Source organism: Panulirus ornatus, chromosome 14 (genome assembly GCF_036320965.1).
Source record: "Panulirus ornatus isolate Po-2019 chromosome 14, ASM3632096v1, whole genome shotgun sequence".
Taxonomy (NCBI): Eukaryota; Metazoa; Arthropoda; class Malacostraca; order Decapoda; family Palinuridae; genus Panulirus; species Panulirus ornatus.
The window spans coordinates 14,858,261-14,882,778 of NC_092237.1; the positions used below are offsets into that span (position 1 = coordinate 14,858,261).

General features: G+C 46.1%; 1 protein-coding gene across 1 annotated transcript in view; it reads right to left on the reverse strand.

Annotated features, from left to right (window-relative positions):
* The window catches only part of mei-W68 (meiotic W68), a 48,547-nt gene that overhangs the window by 14,838 nt on the left and 9,191 nt on the right, over positions 1-24,518 (reverse strand). Inside the window, exons 2-5 of the mRNA XM_071669165.1 lie at positions 22,070-22,168; positions 11,306-11,440; positions 3,022-3,218; positions 1,795-1,940 (exon numbers count right to left, since the gene is read on the reverse strand). Of these exons, the coding sequence (XP_071525266.1) occupies positions 1,795-1,940; positions 3,022-3,218; positions 11,306-11,440; positions 22,070-22,168 (577 nt within the window). The remainder of the gene's footprint in view (positions 1-1,794; positions 1,941-3,021; positions 3,219-11,305; positions 11,441-22,069; positions 22,169-24,518) is intronic.

Here is a 24,518-nt window from a genome sequence, read left to right on the forward strand (position 1 = left end):
AACGTTCCCTGGCCTTCCCCACGTCCTGTCTCTTCATCTTCGTTCCACAGCCTTGCCTACATCCTCGGGCGTTTGCTACAGCCACCGACGTCCATGTCCGCGACACATGCCCTCGTCTACATCCCATCCTGCCTTATCTGCATCCCTTGTTGACATCGAAGTCTGATGGCCTGAACTGCATCCTTGTCATCCCCCAGATCCCCTAATCTTATTTACGACCCCTGGTTTCACATGCATATGAGGTCGTCAGACCTCATTTAAGTCTCAGGGCCTCGCCCACGTCTCCTAGCGACCTTCTGCACGTCTGGCCTCGCTTACATATCCCAGATCCACCTTAAAACTCCTGGTTTTAACGTACAAGCCCTGCACCCACTTTTGTCCCGAGGCCTCATATAAGTATCTACTCTTTTTTCCTCTCTCTCTCTCTCTCTCTCTCTCTCTCTCTCTCTCTCTCTCTCTCTCTCTCTCTCTCTCTCTCTCTCTCTCTCTCTCTCTCTCTCTCTCTCTCTTTTGCATCCCCTGGCTTCGTTGCTGTCACCTGGCAACCTTAAGTGAGTTTGATGGTGATTCACTCAGTCTTCTGAAAAGCTTCACATTACTGAATCACATAATTAGTTGAGCGCGGAATAGATGTCGATGATGATGACACAAGCACAATCAGTTTAGAAAGCTTCGTTTTAGGGAAATCTTACTTCTCGTAAGATGGATCTCAAATCACAACTTTTTACAGTTCCTGTTATTCATTTTTGTACATAACTATGTAACATCTGTGAACACACCCAGAGTCAAGCACAAGGCATCACAAGAAGTCTTTCAAGACTTCAGGCTGCACAAGTCCCTCGCGAGTACTCCGTCAATACACATTCTACGACAAAAACCTTAATGTTTACGTCAAGAACTGTGAGTGATATCTCTGCTTGGCTGTACAGCTGTAGAACACTGCGAGGGTTCTCCTTGTTGTCCCAATATACAAGGGGTGGTAGGGCATAATGGGTCTTGGTCCATCACGCACGTACCTCTGTTTCCGTCAAAGATAAACCTGGCCGCTGGTGTGTGGGCTGCTATGCCAGAGTCGGATTCGGTCCCGTCTGCTGTAGTACACCTCCTTATCTTTAATAGCATCTGGTTTTCATGTGTTGTTATATTATGAATGTTATTCTCAAACAGTTATTACCGCCACAGACATCATCACCTGGCAATGACTCATTCTCGTTCACTGATTCTATATCAGTGCCCTGACCACACCTTGCATCACCTAGGGGCCCTAGCATTACCGAGAGCCTAGCCTCGCCTAGGTCCAATACTACCACCTAGGGTTCCCTGTACTCACAAAAGCTTCTTATTTTCACTATAGTTCCTTAGTCTCACCAAGGGTTCCTTAGCTCCCAACTACTACATCGAGCCTCACCTAGGACCCCTAGTCCTATCGGAACCCTATCCTCACAAAGGTTCCCTAGACTCACCCATATTCCCTTACCTTCAGCCGGGGCTCCTGGCTTCACATTGTACCCCTGGCCTCATACACGTCTCCAAAGTTCATCTATTATCCCTAACCTCACTTAGCTCCACAAGCCTCACCAAAGTCCCTGAGCCTCATCTACATCCCTTGGCCTCACCTACAGGCCCCTAAACTTCAACTAGTACCTCTACCATCACCTGACTCCCCAAGCCTCTCGTAGGTCCCCAAAACGTAACATACGAGCCCTTGGCTCACCTAGGTACTCCTTGGCCTCCCCTAAGTCCCCTCGTCTCATCAAGTACCCATGGCCATGCTTCAGTGCCCCGAATACTAACCGTAACGAGTATGGCGGGTCCGAAGGTGCGGTGGACCTGAGACTCCACGAGCTTCTGGAAAGTGGCGTCCTTCTCCACGATCAGAATGTAGCGCGCCTCCGACACCACTCCCGTTAGCCCTTCCACGCTCTCTGGCACCAGCATACCTGATTGGCGAAGACCACATTGCTATTCAGACCACAGTTTTTGACTCTGAAAGCAGCTCCAATGGCCCCGTTGGGGGCTTAAGCCTCAAAGACTGTACCCTCAGTAATTCTGCATGTTGTAGCAGGTGACTGACTCAACGCTAGGAGGAGGCAAACCTCTTTAAAATATTTCTCCTACCAATGCTATAAAATATCGGGGTAGGTAGTGCTCCTGTAAACCATTGTGTATATATTATTAAACACTTGGTCATCACAAGCGGGAGGGACGATGAGTGCCACTCTCTGAAAAGAGTGTATTGTATAAGGCCGACAACAATTGGTGGCTTTCGTATACACATCACAGGACTTCCGGAGATGTTAAAAGATCGAATCATATCTTAGGAGATAAATTGTTTGCTGGCAGATACGAGAATTGCATTCAGTTATTTGGATAAGGAAATATTCAGTAAACTGTACACATCCTGTGTTTGGCCAAGAGTTGATTATACTTATCAAGTTTAGTCTCTCCACTTAATGGAGTACAAAGAACAAACAGAGAAGCTCCATTAGAAGGAAACAAAGATATTACCAGAACTTAGAGCTCCATTTCAGCTTGAGGTTGAGACTATAACTTTGTGCATTATGGAAGCGGAAAGAGAAGTGTGATTTGGTCACAACCTTCAAGTTTGTAAACCATTTAGATGACCTCCTCATTGAACAGTTATTTGAAAGATGCAAAAACAGGACAACCAGATGCCATAACACGAAACTGAATAGAGCATGAATATTGTTAGAAGAAAAATTACAAAAAAATACTCAAATAGTTGTGCATCAAAGTTGTGGTTCAATGGAATAAATAAAAGCGTGAATGCAAAGAGCATACAAGTTTAAAACGCAGTAGAATAAATACAGTAGGAGAAAGCACGAGAAATGGGACCCAACAATTATGTAACCCTCTCCTCCTACATGTAAAAACAGGCTATTAAACAAGAAAAAAAGATAATGACAGAAATAACAAGAAGGCAGAGAGTACGACAGGGAAAGAAAACGAGAGGTGATGAGAGAGAGAGAGTGGGTGGACCCAAGACGTGAGCAGTCCCACCATTCTGGGCCTGATGGACGTTGACGATGGTGCCGTCGTGAGTCGTGTAGGTGAGGGAGCCGGCCACAAGGCCCTTGCCCGTGATGGTGAGGTGGAGGCTACGGCGAGGAACCCTCAGCAGCCTGGCCACGTCCTCCGCCGCTCTGTCCAGCGTCCCCTGCGAGCGGTACAGCCACACGTTTTCGTAGTACACATCCCTTACGGAAGATGAAATTCATGAATTAATCCGGTCAGAGATCAAGGTTTTCAGGTGCATTCATGTGTAAATTAACTAGGGGGAGGGAGATACTATCACAGGTTACGGTAGAAGATTATGATCAAAGGCCTGAAGGGCCTTAAGAGGAGGTAATTAGTGAGAAGATGATTATACATTCCCCCTTAGAGATTAAACTCTCGATAGAAATACGTAGACGAAGGTAATGGATACATGATGCACCGAAGGAGGATATTATTAACCTACAGTAGGTTGAGTGGATTGGTACATGAAGACTGGTGGTTACGCTTACCTAAAGCTCGTAAGCCTTGGAGGAAAGAAAACACTATACATGCCAGCTTGAAATGAGATGGTGAAGGGGACTGGCATGCGTTTCCAGCAAGCGCTCCCTTGTGCTGAAAGAGCACATCTGGGACAACTGAAATTACACACACACACACACACACACACACACACACACACACACACACACACTCTCTCTCTCTCTCTCTCTCTCATCTTAAGAGATTGGGGCCCAGGAGTGTAGAACTTTCTCCCCGTCCTGCACAAATAGGTAATTACACGTGAGGTTTCCTTTGTCGGAGAGGCGCAGAAGTGGTTAATGAGACCGGTGTTTCTCTTGGAGGGTCGTGGTAGATAGCCTCGCAAAGGGGGAACTGTACTGGAACTTCTCCTGTGGAAGAAGGTTTTCGGCAGCCACAGGAATGGCTTAGGGAAGCGTTAATCTGGAGGGACTTAATGATCTCCCTTGATGTAGTGGCTTGGGGAAGCTCTACGTCTGGAGGGACGTAATGAGCACCCTTGATGTAGTGGCTTGGGGGAAGCGTTACATCTGGAGAGTCGAAGTGATCACCCTTGTGACGTTCTGATCTTCCACACTGTACGGTGATGAAGGGAAGTGTTATAAAACGGAGGTGCCATGATCAAACACCTCACCAGTCCTCGTGGTGAGGTGGTAAAGGGGAGGTGTGGTGAGGTACGTAGTGAGACATCCTGCCAGCGAGAGCGGGATGCGTTGGACGTGGCTGGACTTCATACACGTCGTTTCCATATGGACTGTGTGAGGGGGTAGGGAGTGGTGTTCTTGGAGCGAGGAGCAGACACGTTTGGCCTGAGGGTATGGTTTAATGGTCATGGCAATATGCCCGGCGGTATGGTTCAATATTCATGGTGATGTGCCCTATTCTCACTCGTGTAGCCTGCTGGTATTGGTGCAATATTCATGGTGATGTGCCTGTGTCACACATGTCGGGCCTCCTGATATGCAATATCCTTTTTGGGGGCCGCCGGGGGCCCGACAGAGAAAGAGGCGGGATTATATACGTGAGGAAGGCAAATTATTTTCTTGTTGTCTAAACATCAATAATATGCGTAAAGATATCATTCTCCAAGACACTGGGGAGCGCTGTTCGTAAGTCCATCTGATGCGGGCGTCGGACATACCAGACACTCTTGTTGTAGAAATTGCTCATGAATCGGATGCGGGGCGTCAAACGGATCCGTCTTCGCATGCGCAGCTCCGTCTTCGCACGCGCAGCTTGTGGTACAAAACATTTCGAGGAGCAGCAAGTTAAAAAGCTGTCGCGTAGAAATGATTCCGCCACAGCCATTGAGCTGTCTGCTCGTATACACCTTTTTTTTCTGGGGGGGGGCGGGGAATTACTCTCCCGTTGAAATACATCCGAGTGTATCTGAATACATCTGAATACCGAAGAGCAAACAGTAAGGAAAGAAAACGATGTGCAGACACTGACAGCGCTCGTATACCTTATCTTTTTTTTCTCTCTTTTTTTTTGAGGGGGTGTTTTGCGAAACTACCGGATAACAGTTACCACCTAGTAATCTGTGGGCATGTTGGGAAAAAAAAAACTAGGGGAAGAGCTGCAGTCTGCAATCCAGTGATAGGGGAAGGAAAAACATTAAACGAAGAAAGAGGAGGTGAGGAAAGAGAAGAAAGAAAAGGGAAAGAGGAGCCATGAGAGAGAGAAGAGAGAGAGAGAGAGAGAGAGAGAGAGAGAGAGAGAGAGAGAGAGAGAGAGAGAGAAACGGAAATAAAAAAAGTATGATGCTTTCATATGTACTCAGACCCACTTAAATAGGGGAACACAGGATAAAAACTAGCGCCAGGAGAGAGAGAGAGAGAGAGAGAGAGAGAGAGAGAGAGAGAGAGAGAGAGAGAGAGAGAGACATAGAGAGAGAGAGAGAGTCCTTTGATGCTCAAAAATAGGTTAGAGAGAGACTTGGGGTCCTTTACACTCCTAGGATGATTCTGAAGGAAAAATAAATCTACCAAGTGAGAAGGGAGGGAGGGAGAGAGAGAGAGAGAGAGAGAGAGAGAGAGAGAGAGAGAGAGAGAGAGAGAGAGAGAGAGAAGGGGATGGGTGGGATGGATGAGTATATTCAAGCATCGGTACGAAAAAAAGAGGAGAGTTTTTGCTCCTAACATGAGGGACGAGGCGAAAAGAAGCCGCCAGTTCACGTTCCGAAATTTTACACACGGGACAGATTTACAAACAAAAAATAGCTCGTTTCGAATTTACAAAAGTCGAAAATTACTTATTTTTCGCGATAAAGAAATATACATCACCAGAAACTATAAAAGTCGTCCACAGGAGTGGCAAAAATGTGTTTTGAATTCTCTCGAAATGTAAATTGCGAGTGACGTGGAAGTGGACAGAAAGGAGAGGAAAATTATTTACAAAACGACGGGGCCAGTTGTGAGGAGAGAGAGAGAGAGAGAGAGAGAGAGAGAGAGAGAAGAGAGAGAGAGAGAGAGAGAGAGAGAGAGAGAGACCATTGCTACAGGTAGAAAATAGCTGGTTTAAGCTGCCTCTTTGTGTGTGTGTGTGTGTGTGTGTGTGTGTGTGTGTGTGTGTATGTGGTTGCAAGTATGGCGACGCACGTACATCCGTTCACGTCCCTAGAAAACAAGTCCTTCCTTTAACGCTGTTTGTAAACTGGTGTGTGTGTGTGTGTGTGTGTGTGAGAGAGAGAGAGAGAGAGAGAGAGAGAGAGAGAGAGAGAGAGAGAGAGAGAGACTCGGTCGAGTATGGATGAACCGAAGGAGGGAATGATGCGAATGCTAGTGGCAGCTGGGAGGGGCACGGACGCACAGTTTGGTGGATCAAAAGAGCACCGGACGACGGCCTTCTGAGGGTACACACACACACACACACACACCTTACGTTATTAGCGTCTTCGGGCACACCAAGATAGTCATGTCATATATCAACATGTGAAGAAAAATCATTGACAACAGCTGGGGCAGAAGCCTTAAATACAAATCCATGACCTTCAACTGGCAGGACTAGAATCACTGAATACCCCTTCAGTATAACAACTGGCAGGACTAGAATCACTGAACACCCCTTCAGTATAACAACTGGCAGGACTAGAATCACTGAACACCCCTTCAGTATAACAACTGGCAGGACTAGAATCACTGAACACCCCTTCGGTATAACAGTACGACCCCCTCGATGACAGAGTGTGGCATGGCCTCTTGGCCATGGTGCTTTACCCTTTGACCTGACCCTCAAGGCGCAGCGTCCAAGCTTAGAACATCGGTTCCCCACTGAACAAAGCTTCCGTTACGTCGCTCCCCTTCATCACACTGTAGGATTTCCTCAAATGATAGCAAGAAAAAAAAAAAAAAGAAAAAGAAAGTCTTTGTCTGTTTCCTTACGCCGTCCTCAAACCCTGGCGTCGTTTTCTTTTTTTGTGTTTAAGCTCACGGAGAAAAGTCCACATCAAGGCCGGGCCCTAATTTGAAATATAGAATTATTAAACGGAAAGTGAAAAGACAAGGGAAAGTATTTACGATTCTTTTTTTTTTTTGAGAGAGAAAGTTAAAAACCTGTTTGGCTCGCGTCTTGCGTGTGTGTGTGTGTGTGTGTGTGTGTGTGGGTCTTATCTATCAAGCGTTATAGTATATTGTATTTAATGACGGAATGCTTGTCTGTTGCTGGAAGACAGGATATGAGAGGCATGCCCTTGGGGGAGGCGAGTGAAAGCGAGAAAGAGAAGAAACACTTGAGCGATTGATGAATCCTGTCCCGCAGGTCTTCGTCGTCACCAACTCCCCCCATTTTCTTCCTCCGTTACTTCTCGGATCTCTCGTGTCCTACCGTGTGGAAACCACCGCTGACCCACCGAGAGTCACGTGCAAGGGCCAGGCCGCCGTCGGAGCGTTCCTGCTCAAGACGGTCATACCAAAAGACTTCTATTCCCCCCGCGCCCGCCCCCGTGGTCCATCTGTATATAGAATTAAAGACTTCTATTCCCCCCCCCCCCCCCTCGCCCCCGCGGTCCATCTGTATATAGAATTAAAGGTAACGTGGACGATGCGGTCGAACGAGATTCGTTCAACGACTCGAACGGCATCGTTGCGATTGCCTTCGTTACGGATCCGTTTACGCGCGTAGGGGAGTACACCGCGCGCGAGCCCAATTCGTCGTCGTTCAACGGCTGGTGACGTGGAAAGGGAGGTGAGGTGAGGGGGTGGGGTGTGAGGGTTCTCTCGTTACGCCTTGTTCAACGAGGCTGACGCACAGTGTGGGAGCACCAAAGGGAATTATTACGTGGAGTAGTGCCCCCCCCCCCCCTTCCCCCACCCTATTTTCTTGGAACGCTCAGTCAGCTGAAGCCAAAGATTCGAATGGAGAAAAAAAAAGGGTATTTTTGTGATGTGGGACTTGAAAATGGCCGCCTTATTTTATTCGTTTTGAGAATTATTTTTATTTCATTTCTAATAATGTATGAGCCTCAGCCAAGGACATCAGAGCCTTGTTGAAGACAAACCTTGTATAGGAAGAGGAGAAAAAAAAAGTCAGAGAGAGAGAGAGAGAGAGAGAGAGAGAGAGAGAGAGAGAGAGAGAGAGAGAGAGAGAGAATCTAAGACTTTGGAGAAAAAATGAAGGAAAACGTGACCGCAGGTCATAAAAAATGGTGACTTAACTATATATATGTAAGGAGGGTCTAGCCTAATCCCTTCGGGGTCAGGTCAGACGCCGGGCCGCCACTCCCCCCTTCCTCCCTGGAGGTCGCACCGCCCTACTCAGATGGGGTCAAACGTCATCCCCTGTCTCTGGGATATCGCACAGGGGCGCATCTGGCGACAAGAATTGGTTGCGGAGCGTCAGGCCTCACGAGCAGTTATCAAGCGGACAGGCAGAAATGTGTATGTCCGGAAATGTTGGTGGAAATGGTGGAGTGTGTGACACGCCATGCTTCCCTCCCTTGGGGGGGTGGGGAGAGGAGGAGCCGAGCGCCGCTCTACCGAGACAAAATTCAGTCGGTGCCTGTCGAGTCTGGGCGGGCTGTACGACGAGACGGTTAAAGGTTGGGGGAGACAGGCGTCCAGTGGACGGGCGTCTAGCAGACATAGAGTCGAGTGGACAGACGCCCCGCTGGCATCCGCTTGAAATGCGTCGACTAGAGTGGACAGACGTCCCCACTGGCGTCCGCTTGAAATGCGTCGACTAGAGTGGACAGACGCCCCGCTGGCGTCCGCTTGAAATGCGACTAGAGTGGACAGATGCCCCACTGGCGTCCGTTTGAAATGCGTCGACTAGAGTGGACAGACGCCCCACTGGCGTCCGCTTGAAATGCGTCGACTAGAGTGGACAGACGCCCCACTGGCGTCCGCTTGAAATGCGTCGACTAGAGTGGACAGACGCCCCACTGGCGTCCGGCAGACATATTTCGAGTGGACGGGCGCTCAAGGGCGCCTGCTGGACTGACAGGCACCAACGTAGACGTCCAGTAGCGTCCGTAAGACACGGGTTACAGTGGACAGACGAGCATTGATACTAAAAATCCAACTCATTTATCTTTAATGAATTTAATGTAACTTTTTCTTACAAGTTACACTTACACGTTGCTAGCACTTTCGTAAGTGGCTGTGTCTCGCTTTAAAATCATCCATAAGCAGATCCTGAATTGCAAATAAACTTTGCAAGACGGAGAAAATATCTTTTTCGAGGCAATTTCTCTTGAGTTTCCTTCAAAGATATTGTTTTCCAACGTGCGAATAAAACGCTCCTTAACGAAATTAAACCAGACGCGAGAACCGCCCCCCCCCCCCTCCCACGGGTTTACGTTTTCTTCCTAGTGTTGAGCACTGTGAAGAAAAAACAAAAAAAAAGATTCTCAACAGTGGCTCAACTTCTTCTGCGGGCCAGGAAGGCCGACTACCACCACCACTGTGAACCCTACTCGTCGTATTCGCTGGGTGGTCAACACACGGCTGACACCGGTTCGAGTCCTGAGAACGGGATCATCTGGGAACCCAATCCTGGGGTAGCCAGCCAGCCATTCCCCCCCCCCTCCGAAACAAGAGTCCTCGTTAATCACACATTAATTAACAGAGCTTAATGCGAGTTGGACATTCTTCACCTCGTTTGTCATCGGGGGGGATGATGATGAGGGGGGACGGAATAAATACGTTCATTGCTGAAGTTCTCTTCGTGCTAGAGAGGAGGAAAAAAAATAACCATCAGGATGAATAATACATAATGACACGTCAGGGACGCCAGCTCGCTCAACGACTGCTCATAAAAAAGAAATAGAGGGGGGGTTTTGAGGGGAAGGGTGGAGAGATGAGGAGGGAGGGAGGGAGTACCAGTGTTGTGGAGGGAGGTGGGAGGGAGTACCAGTGTTGAGGAGGGAGGTGGGAGGGAGTACCAGTGTTGAGGAGGGAGGTGGGAGGGAGGGAGTACCAGTGTTAATGACATTAACGTTCAACATTCACAAACCTGTTGCTGAGTCCTAAGCCAGAAGCGTATATTTTTTCCTCCCCAAAGACCTCCATAGGGTCTCTCGTTAGCGGCTACGCCTTTAAGGATCTGGCGACGCCATCTGTTCACAGTCTTTGACATTGATTTAGAAAAAGAAGAGAAATATTTATGACTTCAGTAGGTTATACTTGGTCTATTGAACATGCTGTGTACTTCTACCGTCTTGCTTTCCTTAACTTTCAACTTGCACCAGGCCTCTCTATCACTACGTCTCCCGCTCGTCTCTCTATCTCTACGTCTCTCACTCATCTCCATGTCTCCCACTCATCTTTCTATCTCTACGTCTCTCACTCATCTTTCTATCTCTACGTCTCCCACTCATCTCTCTATCTCTAGGTATCCAACTCATTTCTCTATCTGTATGTATCCCGCTCATCTCTATCTCTACGTCTCCCACTCATCTCTCTCTCCCTATGTCTCCCAATCATCTTTCTATCTCTACGTCTCCCACTCATTTCTATTTCTGTCTCCCACTCATCTCTCTATTTCTGTGTCTCCCACTCATCTCCCTATCTCTATGTATTTCACTCATTTCTCTATCTGTATCTCTCTATTTCTACGTCTCCCACTCATATCTCTATCTCTACGTCTCCCACTCATCTCTCTATCTACGTCTCCCACTCATCTCTCTATCTCTACGTCTCCACTCATATGATCTTCCCGTCTCGTATTTCCGTACAAGGTCATACCCGGGTATCACTTCCCCTTGAATATTGCAGCCACTGGCTCCACCAGGTTTCCCAGTCGCTTGCCCCTTCTGTTCCTCCAGTTCCTGTTGCGTGAGTGTTCAAGTACCACACTTACCTGCTCCTTAGCGTTCCAAACCATCTTCTCCGGAGGTGTCGCCAGTCATTTGTTTCCGGGACGTTCCCGTTACCACCCGCGCCTCCAGAGTACCAGCCAGCCGCAGACCCCCCTCAGAGGAGCTGACCAGCGGCCTTCGCTTTACTCGCTCATGGGACCCTTGTTTTCCCAGCCTCTCTCTCTCTCTCTCTCTCTCTCTCTCTCTCTCTCTCTCTCTCTCTCTCTCTCTCTCTCTCTCTCCCGACACACACACAGACACACAGACACACACACACACACACACACATACACACACAACACACCTGCCCCACTTCGACACGACCATTCTCCTTTTTTTCTCCTGAAACCCATCGTACCGTCTGTGAACACCAGTCAGTCGCACTCCCTCAGGTTTCTACTCATCTACCTACCTACCTACCTACTGGACTGGGTTTGTTTTCTACCGTCCTGGTTCTCCCTGGGGTCTCACCTCCTGGTGGCGTAAGTGCCGCTGGCGACGTGGCGGTAAACCTGGGCCAGGGTGTAGAGGAGCTGGGTGAAGCGGCGGGCGCTGCGGGCGGCCCCCAGGCTAACAAGGCTCTCTCTGCCGCCCCCGCTGCCGTCACTGTGGGAAGAAGGCGTCACACTGGAGGAACATTATGTCGGCGGTGTCACACACAGCTAACTACAGTAAACATGGGCAGCGTCACACAGTGGTAACTATAGTATACCAGGTCTGCGTCACATTAGGGTAACTTCAGTATACCAGGCTGCAGTATACCAGGGCGGCGTCACACAGGGGTAATTACAGTACACCAGGTCGGCGTCACACAGGGGTAATAACAGCACACCAGAGTGGAGTCACACAAGGTAACTACAGTATACCAGGTCGGCGTCACACAGGGGTGATAACAGTACACCAGAGTGGAGTCACACAACGTAACTACAGTATACCAGGGCGGCGTCACACTGGGGGTAACGAATAGTATTTCAGGGAGGCGTCACATAAGATTAAGTACAACATACCGGGGCGGCGCGTCACACAGGAGTAATGCCAGTATATACAAGTGGCGTCACACAAGAAATTACACCACGGCAGATGCAGTAGAGGAACAACATGACCTTCTGGTTTATTTACTACACAGTGGAGGTGGGTTAACATCCATTAACCTCCGTTTCTTTGTTGCATAGGAGTCTGCAGACTCAACAGGAAGAGGATGTAGTGCTAACAGGATGTACTACCCTCCTGACGTGGAAGAGCTGACTATGATGCCTAGAACCATCCTACATCCTCCGTGTTAGTTTGGTTGTGGACAGCAGCCGCCCAGGGAAGCGCTACCCTCTTGACTTGCGAGTGTTCAAGTGATGCCTAGAACCAGTCTTACATCTTCCCTGTCACGATTGCTGGGTTTTTTACACTCACTAAAACCATGCTTTCGGCCTAGTACACTTAATGTGCTTGGCTTACGTATACCGTACGCCTTTCCTGTTCTTTCTCTACCACTCGTCTTCATGATTATTTCCCTTCATAGAAAAAAAAACTTTGCCGTTTTCTTCAAATACCCGACCGGAGCCTATCATAAAATAAATCGATATTCTCGTATTCATACACTGCAATATGTATATTGTTAAAGTACACGTCGAAGAATAATCATTATCATTTATATTATTACAACTAATTATTATTATTATTATTATTATTATTATTATTATTATTATTATTACTATTGTCATTAGTATTGAAACAAAAGGACTACGAATGGTGAGTGGGTCACCAGCGTCTGGGTAATGCTCTGCCAACTGTTGCTATATACTGTTGCTTCTGTTAACCACTGTTATCTACGGAGCTGCGTCTAATACTACTACAACTGCTGCTACTGTTTGTGCAGCTGGATCCTTCTGTCGCTGCGCTTGTGCTGCTGATAATGTTCTTGCCTCGGTAGTGTTGCTGCTGCAGCTGTGTTGCAGGAGGCGCCTAGCCAACTGGGTTGTTCGATAGTTCCCCCCCCCCCACCCCCCCACCCCACATACGGATGAACGAGCGCTGGGACTTATGTCCTTAGACTTACCAGTCGTCTGGTGTAAGTTAGATCCCCACAATTCGTAAAAAAAAACGAAGGCCTCTCTCTCTCTCTCTCTCTCTCTCTCTCTCTCTCTCTCTCTCTCTCTCTCTCTCTCTCTCTCTCTCTCTCTCCGTAGGTAGAGAGGAACGTATGGATACTTCAGCGATAGTCGGAAACAATATGATTTTCGAGAACCGCAGTGCGTGAAACTGCTGAAGGGAACTGTGGCAGCAGGGGTCCTGGTAATGGTCAGACATACCATCATTAGATTCCCCTCTCAACACATTCACATTCAAGAGTCTCTCCCTCTCTCTCTCTCTCTCTCTCTCTCTGTGTTTCTCTTTTGCACACTTATCAATCACACGTTAATCCAATAACGCCCGATTCTCGTCGCATGACTGACAAAATAACCCAGTGTTTAAACGCTAGGGTTCGATGCCATTAGAGCCTACAGCAGCCAGCGGGGTTATGAAAGGGGGGTGTTTATTCTCTACTTTTTTTTTTTTTTAAAAGAGATTTTACTGTCAGGTGGACAAACACATAACCTCTCCGGCCCAATTTTAACTTCGTGTCGACGCAGGTCACTTCGCTTTAAACCCTGCAAATTTATGCCGGCGCCCGAACACATAAGCCCAGGAGTGTAGCGCGCTACATGTGACGCCTTTATCATTTTTTGTTTTGTTTTTATAATGTGCTCTCGATCGCGCTACTTAACGCACACTAAACCTATTACGTCAATGTAATTTTTTTTCCAGCTGTTCATCTGTTGGTGCTACAGTGCCTGATGCATATTCATCAGCAGTACAACGCGAGGTACTGAGGCGAGACTCGACATGCCTGCGGGCGATCAGTGAATGCGTTCGTTCCCCTTCCCACCTCCTCCTCCTCCTCCCTGTACCTCCTCACAACGCTCAACGGTGGGTGGATGTATGGCTGGGTTGAGTCCCATGCGTAACTGCAAGGTTTTGTAAATCATAAACACCACAGAAGATATCCCCCAGGAAGTATAAGCATATATCAACAGTCATTTCTGTCATTATCAACTACAAACACCAAATGCAGTAATGATAATAATAACAATGCTAATAACCACAACAACAAACCGACTATTGAAAGTGTTTGCTAAGAGATGATGTAATAGCCTCGACACCATCCTGCCGGGTGTTAGCTAGACCAATATTGAGTGTTGCCTTGAGCTGCAGGAGCGAGTGTTGCGTCCATCAAAGAACTGACGAAGCCAGCGGTTGTGGCATCACCCATCCCGACGCCCCTCGCTCGGCACTGCCATGCGCCACGACCCACCCATTTTCACGCTCATGTCCCCATTTTCTATGACGAAAACCGATCGTAAAAGTGAATCTAATCCTGTCCAAACCGAGGCAACGAAACGCAACCAACGTTAACCCTACTTGACCCACGAAAGGCCAATTTTAACGTAAAGTTCAGAATCTAACCCTATCATGAAACTTTGTAAAACAATTACCCAAGGTACCTTTTTTTTTACTTTTTGGATCTCACAAAGCTCCCACTGGCCTTCAGCATTCTCTGCTATTTCAGAGAGGATTTTGTTTTGGCTCCTGATGGGAAAAAGTACCCCACTCCGACGCCATAATATTCAACCCGGTAAGCAACATTATTTTCTTTTTCGTAGCGCAGAGGCTCCAGTACCATTAACCTATAGACGTCAACATCGAGGCCGGACTTTTAGTAGAAAAAGGGGCTGGGGGGAGATGATAAAGAACACGACGAAAGACGAGAACATGGGAAAAGTAATAATTTAAGTGCAAGCAACAATCAACGGTATGGTTTTCTATTGTTTGTGTGCGGGGTATGAGAGATACGCGGAGTCAGCTTGCTCCGACGACCCACACCGTTCAACGTCTCCCGACACTCCCCCACCCCCTTACGGACGAATCGCCATGGACGAACTCTAGGCCTGAGATAGGAGCCTCTAATTCCCACCCCCCTCTACAGGGGTAACCTTACCGCAGGAGAGAGAGTGTGGACCGCGTAGTGGAGCCGGGTTCCATCGCGTGTCTGCGGGCGGAACCTTGCTGCCAGAGACTGTGGAGGTCTTTCCCGTTTCCAGTAGGAGCGCATCCGTTGATTCCTACAGACGGACGAGGCGGATGACACGATGGTTGTGTCCGAGTATCATCCATGTGTTTACGTTCCGATGGTTGAGGATCTCGTGATTCCCAGCAACGACACGCGCCGGCAGCGGTGTGTCGTCAAGATATGCTATCTTTAGTTCTCTTCTTACTCACACGCGTTGGATCTGTTCCTCACGTGCCATTTTGGAGAAACGATCCAGATGGGGACTGGACTCCCTAACCTCAACCCCACAAGCTGGTAAGAGGCAGGGATGACCAATCCCCATTGGGGGCAGACCACCTACCCTGAAGGAACAGACACACTAACCTGCTATCCCTAGAGGGGAGGGCATATTCACTATCCTGCCATCCCTGAGGGTAAGCTCATTTCTCTTCTATTCCTTGAGTACAGTCGCTACCCTGTTATCCCCTGTGGGAAGCTGACTATCCCGCTATCCCTATGATGAACTCACTACCCTCCTATCCCTATGGTAAACTCATCACTCTGCAATCCCCAGATGGAGGGGTTTGGACACATCCCTGGTGGTATAGTACACGCTACTCTTGCCATCCTACATAGAAAAAAAAATAGAATGAAATACACAAACGTGTCTGACATGATACAATACCGTCCACCCCTCGTAGCTGTTCCTGAAATAATTCTGTTTTATATGAACAGCATTCTGCCGGGGCAGCCTGATGGTCCGACCATCTGTTGTGCAGCGCGAAGCACCGTAAAAAAAAAAAAAAAAGACAAAAAAAGGAAATATATTGGGTGGTGACCCGTGCCACATGAAACAATGTGTGTAATGTTTCTACTGCATGATCCACGTCATAGTCGAGGGCTCCAGTTGCCAACAGCCTGCTTTCTTTACGACCCAAATTTAGTTCACAAGGTCGGGCCATCGACAGGAGGAGTGTTTATCTATCAGTCACTCTGTCTAACTAGCCATCAATTAGTCTATCTAACTATCTATCTACCTATATATCTATCAGTCACTCTGTCTAATTATCTATCTATCTATCTGTCAGTCACTATCTACCTTTACATCTATCTGTGTCTATCTTTCTATCAACCTGTCTCATTTATCTAATCCAGCCATCATCACCACGTCACTCCCAGTCCAGCGGGCTGGATCAGGCACGCTCTTCTGAATCTGATCAAAGCTGAACGTCGAATTTGTAGCGTTGGGTACACAGGACAATGACAGAGACACTCATGTGTATGCGTAACATCAAGCCGCACCTACGTGCATGAATATATGGCGATGTTGCACTTGCGTTACACGGCCGACAAGGGGACGATAGCTTCGCTGAGCCGCACGCAAGTGTGGGTCAAATTTGATCAGGTAATTCCGCCCGGTCACTGCTCTGCCTTAGCAAGCCAGAGCTAGCCTGAGCTTCACTATACACATACACACCTGGCTTAGTCTTGCTTGGGGGATGTGCACGTGTGTGTAGAGACACACACAGAGAAAGATATACATGGTAGACAAGGTTAAGAAACGAGGCGGGAACGCCAGTGTATTACTCTCTCTCTCTCTCTCTTCCCGTAACACATAGGATAGCAATCACACACACACACACACACACACACACACACACACACACACACACACACACAGTATAATTCCAGATGTGACAGAGAGCTAGGTAATGAGAGTTCAAGACGGAACAGAATGGCTTATAGACAGACGTGGTAGAAACAGACGCAACTACTCCCTAGCCACCAAAAGAAAATGCCCCGCATCAAGTATTAAGATGACCCACTGATGTGTGTGACCTCCTCCTCTTCTAGAGGTGAGAGGTGCACCCAGTGGAGTATTTGGCTACGGGTGCAGCTGCTGCTGCCGCTAGGGTGGAAGCCAGCGCCTCCCCCCCCCCCCCCCCCCCCCCCCCCCCCCCCCGCCAAGGACCTTACCAGAGACCTTCCCTTTCACAAAGACCCTTGAAGAAGAACGGTCGCCTCCTTGATCACAACAGTACGCCCCTTTGGTGTGAGGACCAGGCCTTGATTACTACGATACGTCTTTGGGTTATGTAGGCCTGTCCTTTTGACCTGACCTATGAAGGGTCAGGTCAAAGGCCAATCCTTCGTGCCCAAAGATGCATCGCAGTCCAAACACCTGGGTTGGGTGTGGGCCGACTGCCGCGTACAGGATTCGAACCCATGCAAATCCGACCGTAGGCTGTCCTCCTGGTGATTCATGGTCAGTAACGCTAACCGATACTCCATGGAGGCCCGTGTGTGTGTGTGTGTGTGTGTGTGTGTGTGTGTGTGTGTGTGAGTGTGTGTGTGTGTTAAAAACTACATCGTAAACGCCTAAGTTGGAGATCCAGCGAACTAATTTTGATCCATATATAGCATTGCCTTACCATAATATCCGCTCCATAGTTTGATCCATCTAATGAAAACTTCGTGAGGGTGATTTTCGCACTAACCCTCCGGGCGCTCATTAGCCAGGGCTCAGGCCCGCTTGACCCGAAAATCGACCTGAAACTTCTTTTATTTATGTTAGCCGAGACGGAACGGGCAACTGAAATATATATATATATATATATATATATATATATATATATATATATATATATATATATATATATATGGGCCATTTCTTTCGTCTGTTTCCTTGCGCTACCTCGCAAACGCAGGAGACAGCGGCAAAAAAAAAAAAAAAAAAAAAATATATATATATATATATATATATATATATATATATATATATATATATATATATATATATATATATATATATGAAAGGCGGCGCGCAGGGAATAGTGCTATCAATGGATTGAATCAGGGCATGTGAAGCGTCTGGGGGCAAACTATGAAAAGTTTCGTGGGGCCTGGATGTGGAAAGGGAGCTGTGGTTTCGATGCATTACACATGACAGCTAGAGACTGAGTGTGAACGAATGTGGCCTTTTGTCCTTTCCTAGCGCTACCTCGCTGGGCGAGGGGGGATGCTATTTCATGTCTGGCGGGTTGGCGACGGGAATAAGAAAAGGCAGCAAGTGTGAATTATGTACATTTGTATATATGTATATGTCTGTGTATGTGTATATTTGTTTACGTTAAAATGTATAGGTATGTATATGTGCGTGTGTGGACGTTTATATCTATGCATGTGTATGTGGGTGGGTTGGGCCATTCTTTCGTCTGTTTCTTTGCACTACCTCGCTAACGCGGCAGACGGCGACAAAGTATATTAAAATTAAGTGTATATATATATAATATATATATATATATATATATATATATATATATATATATATATAAACCTAAACGTACTTATCCGCATTCTTCATGTAAATATTCCTAATCTACACCTTGCTACATATATACATACGCCTTATCTAAATACATTTCACAACATACTCGCCAAAGATATATATATATATATATATATATATATATATATATATATATATATATATATATATATATATACATTTATGGATCTGGAGAAGGCATATGATAGAGTTGATAGAGATGCTCTGTGGAAGGTATTAAGAATATATGGTGTGGGAGGCAAGTTGTTAGAAGCAGTGAAAAGTTTTATCGAGGATGTAAGGCATGTGTACGTGTAGGAAGAGAGGAAAGTGATTGGTTCTCAGTGAATGTAGGTTTGCGGCAGGGGTGTGTGATGTCTCCATGGTTGTTTAATTTGTTTATGGATGGGGTTGTAAGGGAGGTAAATGCAAGAGTCCTGGAAAGAGGGGCAAGTATGAAGTCTGTTGGGGATGAGAGAGCTTGGGAAGTGAGTCAGTTGTTGTTCGCTGATGATACAGCGCTGGTGGCTGATTCATGTGAGAAACTGCAGAAGCTGGTGACTGAGTTTGGTAAAGTGTGTGGAAGAAGAAAGTTGAGAGTAAATGTGAATAAGAGCAAGGTTATTAGGTACAGTAGGGGTGAGGGTCAAGTCAATTGGGAGGTGAGTTTGAATGGAGAAAAACTGGAGGAAGTGAAGTGTTTTAGATATCTGGGAGTGGATCTGTCAGCGGATGGAACCATGGAAGCGGAAGTGGATCATAGGGTGGGGGAGGGGGCGAAAATTTTGGGAGCCTTGAAGAATGTGTGGAAGTCGAGAACATTATCTCGGAAAGCAAAAATGGGTATGTTTGAGGGAATAGTGGTTCCAACAATGTTGTATGGTTGCGAGGCGTGGGCTATGGATAGAGTTGTGCGCAGGAGGATGGATGTGCTGGAAATGAGATGTTTGAGGACAATGTGTGGTGTGAGGTGGTTTGATCGAGTAAGTAACGTAAGGGTAAGAGAGATGTGTGGAAATAAAAAGAGCGTGGTTGAGAGAGCAGAAGAGGGTGTTTTGAAATGGTTTGGGCACATGGAGAGAATGAGTGAGGAGAGATTGACCAAGAGGATATATGTGTCGGAGGTGGAGGGAACGAGGAGAAGAGGGAGACCAAATTGGAGGTGGAAAGATGGAGTGAAAAGATTTTGTGTGATCGGGGCCTGAACATGCAGGAGGGTGAAAGGAGGGCAAGAAATAGAGTGAATTGGAGTCATGTGGTATACAGGGGTTGACGTGCTGTCAGTGGATTGAAGCAGGGCATGTGAAGCGTCTGGGGTAACCATGGAAAGCTGTGTAGGTATGTATATTTGCGTGTGTGGACGTGTGTATGTACATGTGTATGGGGGGGGGGGGTTGGGCCATTTCTTTCGTCTGTTTCCTTGCGCTACCTCGCAAACGCGGGAGACAGCGACAAAGTATAAAAAAAAAAAAAAAAAAAAAAAAAAAAAATATATATATATATATATATATATATATATATATATATATATATATATATATATATATATATATATATATATATATATATATGCCAGTCTACACATACACACGTCTCACATGCAACATTTCATATACGCTACACACGATTCGTTAACCCGTATACCACATCATTTTCGTCACATACGCATTTCTCCCGAGATGTCTTGGAAGGGCCGCGCATGGCGCATACACCAATACCGAGCAATAAGGCAGGGCCAATCCCATGGCATTCACCGCCGAGGTCCGAGTCAATACGGATAATAGCTTCCGGTCTATTGACAAGGTCAGTGTCAATATGGCGGGAACTCGACCCCGTCGGCCCGTTGCACAACGGGGAGTAAGGCGGGCTACAGGTAGCACAATGTTGGGGGAAGCCCTTGGTTCGTGGGGTCAATGCGCTTCATATTGTGGGATTCAAAGCTTCGTTTTACAATTACACTGGGGTTCGAGCTACCAACTCTGCCTCAACTTATTTTTTTTTTTATATATAATTTTTTTTTTTCAAGAAAATGTGTCTCCACGAATGACATTACACGACCAGATCCAAGGCTTCGAGTTCTAATCACGTATGTCGATTGGTTTTGGTACTTTATTCCAGCTTTTGCTATGGATCCCATGAGGAGCACAGTAATGACCCATTAAGCTTGTCGGTAAGACACGCTTGAGCACGAGAGCTCGACACCTCAAGCACAGGATAGCCTGGCCTCTTTTAACTTGATCAGGCTGCCGCATTACTGCATCCTGGCGTACTTGATATAGGCTCTGGTGTAAATATTCACCTGGTCCTGTGAGAATTATAATCATACGTCGTATATACCTGGGCATGGCTTCCCCATCATACTCTTACCACCACATATATATATATATTCCCTGGGGATAGGGGAGAAAGAATACTTCCCACGTATTCCGTGCGTGTCGTAGAAGGCGACTAAAAGGGAAGGGAGCGGGGGGCTGGAAATCCTCCCCTCTCTCTTTTTTTTTTTTTAATTTTCCAAAAGAAGGAACAGAGAAGGGGGTCAGGTGAGGATATTTACTCTAAGGCCCAGTCCTCTGTTCTTAACGCTACCTCGCTAATGCGGGAAATGGCGAATAGTATAAAAAAAATATATATATATATATATATATATATATATATATATATATATATATATATATATATATATATATATATATATATATATATATTGGGAGCGGGTGGCTGGAAATTCACCCATCTCGGTTTCTTTCTTTTTTTTAATTTTCCAAAGAAGGAACAGAGAACGGGGCCAGGTGAGGATATTCCCTCAAAAGCCCAGTCCTCTGTTCCTAACGCTACCTTGCAATTCGGGAAATGGCGAATAGTATGAAAGATATATATATATATATATATATATATATATATATATATATATATATATATATATATATATATATATATATTTATTACGTATTATCAGAGTAAAAGTTCGTAATTAAAGAGAACGGAGGAGGGGACGGGCTTGATATCCAAGTAACTCTGATAAAGAGGTAGGAAAAGAGTATATAGTGTAATGGAAAAAAAGAAAAGTAACCGATGCCAGACTTTTCTGTTGTGCATTAATGTACCATTAGTTCTAGAAAAATAGAAAACGGAATCAATGTAGGTTTTAAACACTGGTGTATTTTCAAACCTTCAAATTTAAATGCATATTTATCTTAAACTAACTTATGCGTTACTGCACTACACTTTAGACAGCCATCAATCACCTACGTTAATTCATTTTTGATACAGCGGTTAAGTGGCATACAGAGTTCGCTACAATACAGAATATTGAATCAGCAGCAGCTACCCCTGGAAAGAAGAAAACGGGAGCCATTTAAGTGGGTAAACTTTCTGAAGCCGAAAATTTGTTTCGGAAATAGAGTATTAGTCGGAAACAGTGAGGAATTTGTGGAATGGGAGTGGTTAGGGTCAGTAACCCCACAGTACCGTCCCTGTGGGTGAGAATGCGTAAGATCAGCCCGCCCACAGTACCGTACCTCTGGTGTGGGGTGGGGAAACAGTAGCATGTCTGTAGTAACCTACCCGCGGAGTGGGGCGGGGCAGGACTGGCTTGTTTACGGTACCGTACCTGCAGGGAAGAAGCAACATGTCTTGGGTACCGTACCTGCAGGGAAGGAGCAGCATGCCTATGGTACCGTACCTACTGGGAAGGAGCAGCATGTCTGGGGTACCGTACCTGCAGGGAAGGAACAGCATTCCTACGGTACCGTACCTACAGGGAAGGAACAGCATGTATGTGGTACCGTACCTGCAGGTCAGAAGCAGCATGTCTAGGGCACCGTACCTTCGGGGTGAGCAGGGTACGCGTAGTATAGGAGGATCTCCAGCGGTGATGCTGCCCACCACGTCCTCCACCACGCGTTCACACGCCCGCAACGTCTCTCTGCCAACATGAACACTGCCATCATTCATCTCGCCACGTAATTTCCTGTGTGAGTTCGGTACATTGACCACATGACTGCTCACACCTACCGTCTCCTGATGAAGTAAACAAAAACATGCTAAAAAAAAAAAAAAGAAGTCCAGTAATCATTTTTATTCCTCTTGTTCTTCATCTTCAACAGTTATGGTAACTTTGCCAACGCAAATGTTTAAAAAAGAACTTTTGAGAACCAAAGAAATTTGCGTCACGTGAAGACCTACATTGTAAGTCAACTTACTGAAAGAATAAAGCCCGTGCTTTACTATTTTTGTCCAGTATTGAAAAAGAGAATAATTTTGTCGTTCGTCCAGTGTCAATTTTCCCTCCGTTTCCCCCATTAGTCCGTCGTCCGTTCGTTCTTCCTGGCGTAAACTTGCCCATAAATCAGTTACACAAACAAATCGCAAGTGACTTAAGGCACTCAATCAATTATGGTCGTACGTCAACATGTTTTCGAACGAACTCGATTATGGACGAAATCGACAGAGTCAGTTTCCAGGCCAATGTTTACCTCAGTCAGCTCGTTGGTAATCTTCTATTCACCTCAGTTAGCGGCCAACCCATCGTTTACCTCTATCAGCTGGTAACCCACTGTTTACCTCAGTCAGCTAGCAGCCCACTGTATACCGCTGTCAACAGGTACCCCCACTGTTTACGTAAGTCAGCTGGTAGCCCACTGTTTACCTCAGTCAGCTGGCAGCCTACAGTTTACCTTAAGTCTGCTGGCAACCCGCCATTTATCTTAGCTGGCAGAACACTTTACTAAACTCAGCAGCTGGTACGATATTTACCTCAGTCAGCCGGCAGCCCAACGTTTATCTCTGTCAGCTGGCAGACACTGTTTACCTCCGTTAGTTTGCCGACAACTGTTTACCTTTGTCAGCTAGCAGCCCATTGTTTATCTCTGTCAGCTGTTAGTTCGCTGTTTACTAAATTCAGCTGCTAATATGCTATTTATCTTGCTCAGCTGAGTATCACTCCCATCTCCTGACTCAGTCTAGCTTTTGACTTTTCAGAAAAATCCATCAGTCATATGACCCGACAATTATAAGATGTGTGAGTGCGGGTAAAACAGGTACAAGTGAACCTTACTTCGCCTTTATCTGTGCTGGGTTCAAAGACCAGGCCATTATGCTCAAGGGTCGTGCCCGTCGTGCTCAAGGTTTCCATTGGTTTCCTTTTTATCAGAATCACCCGCCTTGATCACCAGTGTTTCTTGTTTATGGTCGCAGTCAATACACATAAATTATATCTAATGTGTACTTCTTCGTAACTTATCTGCAGTCACCCAGTTCTGTTGTGTGCTCATGTAAATGATAAGATTCTAAACATGACAGTCTGACGCAAATCGGATCCAATACTTCATTGTGGAAATCATCCAAACAGAATCTGCCAGCTTATTGAGGCCTACTTGTATATTGCCCTTCCTCGCTCCCTTTAGTTCGAAGGTTTAAATCCTCTAAAGTAGTATTTAGCCCCTGAGTTCACTTACTGAAATCGTACTCAAGTGCTGTCATTGTACTCACAGTCATGAAGTCACTTCTACCTGAGTAACGAAAAATCAGATGGAAATGATTCATTTATACAGAACATATCTCAGCCAGAGTGTGGATCAGTTACTAAAGAGGTGTTGATCTATCTAATCCTCGAACTCACTCTATCATTCATGCCTTTGTAAACCCATTGTTCCATAAGTAATGAACACGGATTTTGCTCCGTAAACAGTGTCGAACATAAAGCTTGGATGGCACAATCCCTATAATATATATATATATATATATATATATATATATATATATATATATATATATATATATATATATATATATATATATATGCTATCATTCCCTAAGGGGGGTCTACAAAGTGTGAAATAACATCATCAAGTTACATCACTCCCAGCTCACAGACTAGGTCTAGGGTTGCGACCTCATCAAGTCTGCATTTTCGATTGAAGGTGCCTTCCCTTTGTCCACGATTATAATACTGCCAGCCACAAACACTTGCCAAAACGATGCCAGACTCGGCTAGCCTCGCGAATACTGTGTTCAAACTGATCGTGACTGTCGATGGAAACTGGCTACTGGAAACCACCATGCGACCGGCGATTGTAAATGCCTCAGTAATTTTTGTTGTGAAAGGTCGTTGTCTGTTCTGATTATTACTGAATAAGACGGCTGTGAGCAACTTCGCGAAATAATCGTTTTGTACCAGAAAACAACTGTCGTTTCATGCCATCGTGTTAGCTAAATTGAGTTAAATCAAAAGATCATAAAAAAAAAAAAATGTTAGGCTGTACTACCTTCTGAAA